The 12,410-nt window shown below is 30.8% G+C and overlaps 1 protein-coding gene across 1 annotated transcript; it reads left to right on the forward strand.

Annotated features, from left to right (window-relative positions):
- Position 1: 1 nt before the first annotated feature.
- Positions 2–12,410, forward strand: LOC134712217 (3-hydroxybutyryl-CoA dehydrogenase-like). Its single transcript, XM_063573546.1, has 8 exons — positions 2–310; positions 4,968–5,104; positions 5,861–5,966; positions 6,831–6,925; positions 7,605–7,701; positions 8,394–8,492; positions 9,987–10,112; positions 10,513–12,410. The coding sequence occupies exons 1-8, from the start codon at positions 259–261 to the stop codon at positions 10,674–10,676; spliced, it is 876 nt and encodes a 291-aa protein (XP_063429616.1). The 5' UTR covers positions 2–258; the 3' UTR covers positions 10,677–12,410.

Genomic DNA, 12,410 nt, shown 5'->3' on the forward strand with positions numbered 1-12,410 from the left:
TGTACCTCATTCATAATTCAAACTTAAATCAATAGTTTATATCAATGAATTTTAAAAATAATGGTTTAAGTAAATATTCAATTAATTATGCTGATTTCAATTCGAAAAAAAATGATAAAAAAGTAAAATACTTCTCAAGAAGTTCTCCCTATCAAGGGAGGTAATAAATTAAAAATGGTGGACACAGAGGTAAACAAACAGTACACAGATATGTAATAAACAATTCTGGCACTCTGTAGTTCACATATTAATACAAAAATGGTGAAAATAGCAATAATAGGTGCTGGATTACTTGGCACAAAGATTGCAGGTATATTATTATTAATTAGACAGAAATTGAAATACATATTTTCAATAATTTTTAACTCCAAAAATGACTGGCCTTTTACTGGGATAAGAAAATAAACTGTTCCTAACAGCATGATGTATTATTATATAGATCAAGATAAATTAAAAGTCTGGTATACTAACTACTTAATCTTTATATTTCTTTTATGCTTTATAACAGTGCTTGTAATACAACTTATCGGTCTCACTAATTAGCGACAACAAGAATTTTAGCGACAACAAGCGACAACAAGAAATATTTTAGCGACAACAAGCGACAAGAAGACTATTTAGCGACAACAATTTTTTTTTTTTAATTAAAATTAATTATTGTATTAAAAATTAAAAAAAATATGTAAAAGAAAATAATTTTAGCGACAAGAAAGTTGAAATTGATATATATTAAGCTCGCAAAATGATTTATTTGTGCATCATTGTCCTGAAAATTTTGACACAAATAGTGAAATACAAAGAACTGAAATCAAACAAAAGGACAAGAAAATTGAAATGTGAATGTTTTCATCTTTTATATTTGTTTATTGCCTCATTAAACGTTATTTATTATGTTTATGCATATTGATTGAAGATGAAAGGAAATTAATGACAATCTTGAGTTTTCAACAGGTGTTCAATATTTACAATGATTGTATATTCTGGCGCGTGTAATTGTATAGACTGACGCGTGTACAAAGTTAAAGGTGTTAATTGGATGTTATTGTAGCAATAAAACAGGGGACACGCGTGTCGTTAATCTCATTTGATGTTCCACATTGTGTGTACTGTTATAACCTTAGGGTGAAGCCACATCTAATGTTGTTCCTATCAAGAACAATGAATTATACTGTTAGAAAGGAAACAATATTTCATGTTTTTGTTTCAATAAATCCTTCAAAGGAAAGTTGACCTTTTTTTGTTTTTGTTTCAATTTCATAGAGTATGCATTTCCTTTGCTCTACCAAGCTGACTGAAGCCATTTAACTTTTATGTTTAGTATAAAGTAAATTGTCAGTATTTCACAATTATTCTCGCAAAAGTACGTGCTCTGTGCAATTGCTAGAATCTAAAACGCAACTCGGTTTACCTTTGATTAATAAATCAGTTACTTTGTACGTCTTTGATACTGCGCGGTATCAAACGAACCCTTTGGTACAGGGTTTCAGTTTCCTTTTGGGCAAGGGAAAAAAAAGTTACGACTCGAACTTCGATAAATGCACATTAGAAGTATTATAATTATACTATAGTGGACACGTCCGTTCATGATATCCCCTTGGGCAAGGGTATATATTGAAACGCACTTATTTTGTCACATCGCCGTGCCAAACTGAATCCCTTGGGATAAGGGTTTTCCTCTTGGGCAAAGGAAATAGTAAGGGAAGTTATACCCTGCAATATTATAGTCTTACACTCTAAAAATGGCACACCCATGTGGTAATTGTACAAAAAACTGCACTCGAATGTGTGTGTTTTGTGAAAAATGTGAAACATGGTTTCACCAGAAATGCCAGAAATTAACAAAAGATCAGTTTCGGATCTTAAGTCAGACTAAAAGCTGTGATTTCATATGTACACAATGTTGTCATACAAAAGATCATAAATTTGACTATGATCTTTCTATTAGTAGATTAGAAGCTTATGCAAGTAAAAATTTGTTGACGGATGGCATAAATGTAGAGAAAATATTGCTAAGAAAAGAACCACTTACACAAATTATTGGGGAGACAAACCATACATATTCTGCAATGAGCTCTTTGGTTGAAGACAGGGTTTCTAGACAAATATTAAATGAACAAAGCATGATTATCAAAGAAAGAAACCCTGTCCAAGTCTCAACAAAATAAAATGCCTGGCCATTCTTTGGAAACAATGAATAAAGCCATAGCAGAGTACATAGGAACTTATCCTATTGAAGTAGTTAACAAGCATGGTAATGCTAAATTGACAAATCAAGAATATATCAGAACATCACCTGATACTAAATCGCAAGTTAGGTCAGAAATAGAAGCTGGAAAATCAGTCAAACAAATTTTCACTGATAACTTTGAATCTGAACATCAGCCACGTGACTCAAAATATGTTCAAAACGTTAAATATCATGTTAATAATGAAAAAAATCCTTTCAACAAACAAAATATTGCTGATGACATGCAAACTGTTATTAACATGAATTCTGCCAAGCATCCTTTTTTGAAAGAAATTGTTCAGACCGCAGGCAAACCACCAAGTGTTATCTGCTACACAGATTTCCAAATGAAGCATTTTGCCAGTGCTTGTAAATCATCAATAACTGGTGTTGACAGAACATTCAATTTGGGCGCCTGCTTTGTCACAACAACTGTTTTCCAGGAAAACAAACTTAAAGGCAAAGGGAAAAACACAAACCCAATAATAATGGGACCAATTTATTTGCATTGGGATGGTGCTTGCCACACCTACCAACGTTTTTTTACTCATATTGCCTCAGTGCTTGATACAACAATAAGTGATACCTTGCTTAGTTATAGCAATCTTGTGATTGGTTCAGATGAGGAAAAGGCTTTAGTAAAAGCTATCAAAGACAGTTTTCCAACATCTGAACTCACATTGTGCACAAGGCACTTGAGTGAAAATGTTACAAGGCATTTGAGAACAAAGGTTGGCGTAAATGACAAGAACGCAAAACAAATTTTATCAGACTTATTTGGGGATAACGGTCTGATAGAAGCAGATACGACGGTAGATTTTTCCACTAAGGTTACTGATATTGAAAGAAAATATGAAGACCTCGTTGGTCCATATCTTACGCAAAAAGTTATTCCTACTATAAGGGATTACGTGTACAATGCTCGAAAAACAGAGTCGAGAATTCCATTGCAATGGAAAAACAATAATTGTGAATCAATCAATCACATCTTGAAACTAAATCAAGATTGGAAGCCTGAGAAACTTCCAGAGTTAATTAATAAAATTCACAAAGAAATAAAGTTGCAAGAAAGTCTTGTCAATGGCGCACTTTATGGACATGGAGACTTTGAGCTTAGCTCCTCGGTAAGCCATTTTCAATGCACAAAAGCTCTATGGCAGATCAAATCAGAGAAAGAAAAGGCTTTTGCATTGCAAAAATTCTTGACTTATGGGAGAAAGTTAAACGCAATCCCAGAGTCCACCACTTCAACAGATGGTGGGCTGACAATCCCCAAAACAAGTGCATGTGCACGTAAACCTTGCCAACGGAAACGTATTAAAAATGCTAAAACTACAACTTCAAAAAGGGCAAAAATACAGTGTACCTTAGTGGTAAAAATCTACGGCTTATCAAAATAGGACCACCATGTACAAAATGTATAAATTTTATGATAGATAGGAATGTACATATTACTATATAATGACTAAAAATAATAAAAAAAAAAAAAAAAAAAAAAAATGTATATGGACCCCAAGGTAGAACCACGTCCTCGTCGTGGGGTCTGGAAACACGCTTAAATAATAAAGATGGCAAAGCGTGGCTAAGAGTTCTACAAATAAAGCATCGAATTGACATAACAAGAGTACACTTAGAGCATAGTATTAAGCAAATGAATCAAAATATTATATTCCATTGCAAAAATTCTTGACTCATGGGAGAAAGTTAAACGCAATCCCAGAGTCCACCACTTCAACAGATGGTGGGCTGACATTTTTTTTTTATATATGTCCATTCGTTTATTTATACTTTGACTTTGATGAAAACAGATACATCCATTATCTTAAACATATTCTTCATATTTAGAAATAAAAAAAAGAAACTCAATCTCTTTCTTCTTCACAAATGTTTAATTTCTTCATCTACCAATATACTAATATAAACTTCACAATCTCTTTCTTCATCACAAATGTTTCATTTCTTCGTCTATCTATATAATAAAACATTTTAATTAGACATATCTGTTCGTAATTTTAAAAAAAAACACATTACAAACAAATTTCTTTATATCTAATAAAAAAAAAAAATTGTTGTCGCTAAATAGTCTTCTTGTCGCTTGTTGTCGCTAAAATATTTCTTGTTGTCGCTTGTTGACGCTTGTTGTCGCTTGTTGTCGCTTGCTGTCGCTAATTAGTGAGACCCCAACTTATTGCTATTCCCGGCTGACCTGGCCGCTTGAACTTTAATTGACATCATACCACAATAACTTTTACATCGTAGCATCAGATATTTTGTTTTTTTACGTAATTTTTTTCGGAAACCTGTGTACATGATATACATTGTACAGTAATGCCAGACAAATAGTGATAAGGTGGATTTGTCTACTACTACTGGATATCACAAAGATTCCTGTAAAATGTTTATGTCACAATCGAAAATAACTTACACCCAAATGGAAAACTGATTGTTGTATGAATAAATAGTTCAACGTGTGCAAATTTCCAAATTATGATAAGGTGTCACTGTGTATTGTAAAATGGTCTGGAGCTTGAATGGTATATGTCATACATGACTGTTATTGAATTCATACATGGTTGTATTTATCAGAAAATACAAAGTGATTATATCCTTGAAAAATTTAAATAAAGTCCCTAATTGAAATTAATCGAAGTTTATATATAAACATGCTTCCCAAAAAATCGGTCAATAATAAATTGAATTGTGCAGAATAAAATGTGATCTAAGTATGATATGATTCTAGGTGAAATGGCTTACTATGGACACAGAGTAAAGATCCATGATGTGAACATTGGATCCCTGAACAGTGTCTACGGTAGAATGGAGAATGACAAAAAAGAACTACGAAATGATGGACTACTTCTAACCAATAATTATATTGTAAGAAATTGAATTGAAATACTGTGCTCTTCATTTGATGGTGCTTCTGTTAATTTCATATTTTTTGCTTTGACCAGAACTAAGTACTAAAATTCACATTCTACAAGCTATTCAATGAAAGAAAGTTTCTATTGTCTACAGATCTCTAAGAGATAAATATAAAGATTCTGAATTGGTGAAGAAATAACAATACCTTGTTAATTTATCATAGCACAAATAGTTTGATGAGGCTCCTGATGGGGACAGGTACATACAGAATGTGGCAGGGTAAATTATGTTTGTTATTGCAAAACCCTCCTCTAACCTGGAGCAGTGGTATAATAGTTCTACATAAGAACCAACCATAAAAAAACAGTCAGAAAGTGCTTAACTCATCAGATCTATTCAACGCACATAAAAACCCTATTAAAAACACAAGACACAGGGTACAGATCTTAGAGTACTTGTTGTTACCAAAAGATAGTTTAAAGTCAATAACAAATTACATGCATAAAACATCATGTGTATAAGACTAAAATATCAATCAGTTAATATCCAACATCCATTGGATTTAGTGAAGGAGATTAACAAAATCATTATTTTGAATTAAACTGATAAAAACAATATTCAATATTCTAATTACAGTATTATGTGATTGGTTTTGATATAACACAATCTTTATTTACACTGATAAAAACTACATTCAAAGATCTAAGAACAGTGTTTAACAACTTGAATGAATGAATTTGCAGCAATGCATTTTTTTTCTTTTTTTAGGGACCAGTGTTGTGTATGAGTAGACTAGAAGAAACAGTCAATGATGCAGATTTTATATTTGAATGTGTCATTGAAGATTTAAGCATCAAAAATGAACTAATGGAAAGTATGTTACTATTAATGTTTTTCCTCCTATTTTATATAATATGATTAATGGAGATGTGCAGTAGACATCAATTTTAAATCAAAGAAAGTTTCAGAATGAAATAAAATCTAAGAGATATTATATACGTTTTTACAAGTTGTTGTTAAATAAACACAGACTTTTTTCAGACTCATCAACACTGAATTAAAAATATAGGTAGACAAAAAATTACTGAAAGGTTCTTGACTTTGGGCGATCTACCGGTACTTGTGTATTAGTATTCAACCCTGTTTAGATAACTCAATCTATAGACAAAAAACAAATAATACAGTTAAATTACACATTGGAATTAAAAATCTATAGACAAAAAACAAATAATACAGTTAAATTACACATTGAAATTAAAAATCTATAGACAAAAAACAAATAAAACAGTTAAATTACACATTGGAATTAAAAAATCTATAGACAAAAAACAAATAAAACAGTTAAATTACACATTGGAATTAAAAATCTATAGACAAAAAACAAATAAAACAGTTAAATTACACATTGGAATTAAAAATTTATAGACAAAAAACAAATAAAACAGTTAAATTACACATTGGAATTTAAAAATCTAAAATAGCATATGACTATAACAGAAGACCAAATAGCAAATAGATCTTTTAGTTAATAATATCATAATTAAATTTTGGATTCAACATACCTTCTGATTAACTGAATGTTTTTTGTCAATAAGCTCATGGGCATAATTTTGTCGTGTTACTATTATGCCTTCAGCGTTTTTTTTCTTCATGATTTACTCCTTAAAAAAATGAAATCTAGAATTAAATGATTTAAAATGAACTATGTCTATAAAACATTCATTGATTTTTTTTTCAGGAATAACTTACTCCTGCAAACCAGAGTCAATAATATGCACAAATTCACTGAGACTTAAAGTTGATGATGTTTTCTGTAAAGTTCAAGGCAAAGAGGTATAGAAATATGCTGTATTAATTGTTTGTAGATCTCCTAATACATGTTTTGATGCCATTCTGATATTTTATACGGTATAGAAATATATTAAAAAAAAAAATAATATTGGATTTATTTTTTTCATTTTGATTATTGATGATCAACTATGATCCACCACACATTTGATGGGGTGGATTTTCTAACTTGACAGTTTCTTAAAATGTTTGAATTATAGATATTGCATTTTCATTTCAAATAAGAAATGTTAAAAAATCACTTCAGCTTTTGAATTCAACCTGGTATCAAAATATTACTTCTAAAGTGATATTTTTGAATGTTTACAGAGATGTATTGGATTAAGGTTCCTGTATCCAGTTTTTACTTCTTCTAAAGTGATATTTTTGAATGTTTACAGAGATGTATTGGATTAAGGTTCCTGTATCCAGTTTTTACTTCTTCTAAAGTGATGTTTTTGAATGTTTACAGAGATGTATTGGATTAAGGTTCCTGTATCCAGTATTTACTTCTTCTAAAGTTATATTTTTGAATGTTTACAGAGATGTATTGGATTAAGGTTCCTGTATCCAGTATTTACTTCTTTTAAAGTGATATTTTTGAATGTTTACAGAGATGTATTGGATTAAGGTTCCTGTATCCAGTATTTACTTCTTCTAAAGTGATATTTTTGAATGTTTACAGAGATGTATTGGATTAAGGTTCCTGTATCCAGTATTTACCATACCAGAAGTAGAACTTACTCCCTGTCAACATACCTCTCAAAGAAATGTAACCAAAGGTAGTAAATTAACAGGTCATTTGTTGAGCAATGAATTAAGAAAAATGTATTTTAGGCTCCAACAGCACCAATTGGTGATTTTATGGTAGCAAATTAAGTTTACAACAGACTTGTTAGCTAATCACCATTCTAAAAAAACTAACAGGGATCAATGTCAAATCATACATAAAAAATATGTCACACATCATCTGCGCTTGAACTTAACTTTTCATAGCATCAACTGTTCCTTACTAAATCCACCGTCATAGGGAATAGATTATAAAATAAAGTTTACATGTTTAACCCCGCTGCAATTTTGTGCCTGTCCCAAGTCAGGAGCCACTGGCCTTTGTTAGTCTTGTGATTTTTAATTTTAGTTTCTTGGGTATAATTGGGAGTTTAGAATGACGTCCATTGTCACTGAACTAGAACTAGTATACATATTTATTAAGGGGCCATTTGAAGGACACCTCCGGGTGAGGGAGTGGAGTTTCTCGCTACATTGAAGACTCATTGGTGGCCTTCGGCTGTTGTCTGCTCTACGGTCGGGTTGTTTTCGCTTTGACACATTCCCCATTTACATTCTCAATTTTATTATGCATTTCAAATAACAAATTTGATAAATTGTAGTGATTCAGATATATAATGTATAGGTATTTTGCAGAATTATTTATTTTTGCTGTAAAACAATTGGTTGGTTTTTTTTTTTATAGTAAGAGAAATGTTGGAAAAGATGGGTAAAGTACTATTCTTCAGATCTGGGACACAACCTTTGATTTTATCTGACCTGCAGAGAGAAGAAAGAAAGAAAGGTATATCATCACTAACCATGCTAAATATTTAAGATGAACTAACGTTATCGTTCAATATTTCATTCAAGCCTGTTTCTAAAAAATAAAACCATTTATTGAATTACTTTGGTTATTATACAAATGAATTCAGTAGGTTCAGTAAGACCCCTTTTTGGCCCCAAAATATAGCAGTTTTACAAAATTGATAAAATGTAAACTTTGAGTTATTCATTGCACAGTAGAATGCTTCTGCTACATAAATATGGGCTGTTTTTGATAATACAATGCACATATACCCTGTACTAGCACCATTAAGTCATTCTAAATTACTGAAATCTTCACAATTCTAGCATTTTAGTTAAATTTTAGACAGTTTTAGTGTAAAACGAAAGTGGCCGCATTTGTGTTCATCCCTAATATTGAAATGTAAGTTGTATTTGACGATAATACATAACATATATAAAGGTTGAGGATGAACACGGATGCAACCACTTCCATTTTTTCAAAAAAACATCTGAAAAGTGACATTTTTCGGCATATTTGGTAGATTTTTCATATTTGTGCTTGAATTGGATCGTTTGTAATGACTAAATCAGTTAAAATCTTTCACATTAACTAATTAATTCAAATTAAATAGACACTTTAGTGTTTAAAAAGTGGTCAAAATCTTTCGTCAGATGAACCTGAAATTAGAGGCCAAAATCGGTCCTTACCGGACCTACTCCTTTGGCATTAAATATTTATCTGCAGTCCGCATACACAAATAATTGTTGGAGCATTACTCAACTATCCTTTTTCATGGAAAGTATCATTTTGAAATGTGATTACTTGATGTAGCAATGCTCAATTCCTTCTTTTCCCAAGAAACACACCAAATAATTCAATTTTAGTAATTATTTATTTCAATTACGGGAACCTAGAACACTACCATACAAGAAGAATTACCATCTTTGACTGATAATAATAGAAATAATTCATGGAGGTTGAATTTATTTAAGAATTGAATGCTTCTTTTTGTAAATTTATTGGGGTGTAAAAGCGTTGACCCAAGTACATTTTGTTTCGGCGCTTCATTTTAAAAATGTACGCAAGGTCAACGCTTATACAACCCTATAAAGTTACAAAAAGAAGCATTCAATACTTATAATTACATTTTTTAGCTAGGATCATGAAAACACGATCTTTATCAAGTTTTATTTAATTCACCTGTGCACTTTATTGTGGGACCTCGTGTCATCATGAATGATAAATTTTATTGTCTCATGCAATTGCTTACGGAATAACATGTGATGTGCAGTTAGCCAATCAGAATAACGTATTATAATGAAACATACATCTAATGTAATTATTATGATTTATTATTCCAAATATTTTACCACAAGCAAAATGTGAAGCAATTTGTAACTTACAAAAATATATATGGTAAAACATGTACCAAATCAAAATTTAATGTTAAATAGTTTAATGAATAAAACCAATGAAAAATGTCTGAGTGAAGAATTATTTCTATTTCAGCTTGTTTAGAAAGAATATTAAACTCATCAGGTATGGGGTGTCTATATGAGAAAACCATTCCAAGTTTGACCTTGGAGCCAGGAGGTCATGGGGGCAGTGTTGTCACTGTCAAAGAAACCAAAAAAGGTAAATCAAGAATTACCAATAGTATTTTACAATTGAAATTTTTTTTTCATGATTTTGTATTTAACAAAAAATAAATATTCAGACATGTTATTTCTAGTACGGTAAACTTGGGATTTCAGAATCAGATTTTTACAATATAATAATCTTGGTATTTGGTCTTCTGAATACTTGAAATTTTTGTTATTTTAATGTGGGTCATGAATGGTTCCAACTAACTTTTTAATTGAAATGTTTAAATATTGCCATTTACATTTAAGTACTGCAGAATCTTAGTAAAGTATTGAACTGTTGTATATAGGAATGTAACCCATTGGCTGTATATATCAATTAAAGTAAGGCTACAACATGAGACTTGCAAATTTAACAATCCAACTTAATCCTACTATTTTATGTTTTACAGAAGAATGTGCTATATGTATGGATAGATCAAGAAACAGTGTGATATGTCCATGTCATCATTTAGTAGCTTGTTATGAGTGTACAAAGATGTTACTAAACAGAAAAGATGCCTGTCCTATCTGTAGAAAAGACATAACAGAAGTTATCAGAGTTTATCATTCCTAGCTAAATTTAAATGTTGTCTCTTGAAGATATGTATCTTTCCTCAACCATTTCGTTATATGGGCCCACATTATTTGTGAGAAGACAAATAGTTTGTGTCCTGTTCATTTGTGTGTCTGACATTTTTCTAAAGTTTGCCACACAAAATGTCTCACATTTGATAAACTAGAAGCAATGGAATTAAACTTAAGAAAATGACTTCATTTTAGTTCTGCACTTCTTATTTTATTTACAATGACTTGAGAAAAACCTTACTGGTTCTCAATAGCAAATCTCATGCAATTCACATTGGAATAGAATGAACCATGATAGAATTGCCTCAGAACATGTACAGTTGGATTTCATAGTTTTTTGTAGATTAAATGGTTTTAGGATTAACTTTCTGTTTATGCCACCTGAACAGAGAGAATTAGGGAAACATATGAATTTATGTCAAAACAAACATTAGTTCACCAGAAAATGGCATTTATCTGTCTCACTTTGTGTTCATAGGGTACAGGAAATGAATAAGCAGTTTTTTTTTTAAAATACCCTAAGAAAGAATATAAGTGTAACCTTAGTTATTGTTTTAAAGGTGTATATATGTTGATTATTTTCAGAGGCATTAGCGGTTGTTGGTTGATGTGGTCTGTTGTACTGTTTCTATGATTATTTTGGTTAATTTGTTGTAAAGATCTGTTACCCTTTGTCTATGAAGTGCACCATACCCTTATCCAGAGGGGGGTTCGGACAATCTCCCCTTGAAATCAAATAAGCACTGTTAAATCAATAGTCTGTTCGAATTGTGACTGTTAAAGTCGAGTTTGTGAGTCCCCCCCCCCCCCCCTTAGAAATTCCTGACTATGGGCCTGTGCACAGTGTATTGTTTTGGTCAAATATATACAATCATATAGCTAAAGCAGGAACTGTACATGCATAATAGATAAATGGTGACACTTTTTTCAGTTGGTATTGTGGCTCATATGAAAATGCGATGTAATGTAGAAAAAGAATTTTTCAAAAATGAAAATTTTTAAAATGACATCTTGTAACTGTTATGTGGTATTTTATTTTATGTAACAATGTATTTTGTGTACAAAATTATCTTACACCAATAATTAAATACAAACTGAACTGATAAAAAAAAATGACACTTCTATAATGGCATAATATTTCATATTGAAAAAAGGAAACTGTAGTATAGTGAAGAGTATTATACTAATGTCTGTGATATAATTGTTTTAATGTCTGTGATAATATTGTTTTATATATACGCTTATATTGTTTTCTATGATTTTATAAAACAATTGATAATCATGTTTGTTCAGCTATTATTCTTTGGTGATCTGGAATCCAGACTTCATGGTCAAATGTTTGACTTTTGGTACATTGTATTGCAATAAAGCAAATCATTTGAGAAAAAAAATCACTTTTACTATTACTTGTCAATTGGCTTGTTAACTTTAACAATTATCAAAAATCCCTTTGCAAGATTAAGATGTGATTACAAACAGATATATATTTTATATTTGCAATTATGAAGGGGAACAAAAGTTATATATATTTTCTTCCTTCTGAATTATTAAATATTACGTCCCACCAATTAATCTGCCACACACTATTTCTTGAGATTAGCTCTCAGATTGTACTTCACACTATTAAATTCTGCAGTTATAAGGACAGTTATATTAGATATGTTAAAAATTTAATTAGTCAGGTTCATATGTTTTTTAAGTATGTAGTGTAAAAATCAGGTAT

Source organism: Mytilus trossulus, chromosome 3 (assembly GCF_036588685.1).
Source record: "Mytilus trossulus isolate FHL-02 chromosome 3, PNRI_Mtr1.1.1.hap1, whole genome shotgun sequence".
NCBI lineage: Eukaryota > Metazoa > Mollusca > Bivalvia > Mytilida > Mytilidae > Mytilus > Mytilus trossulus.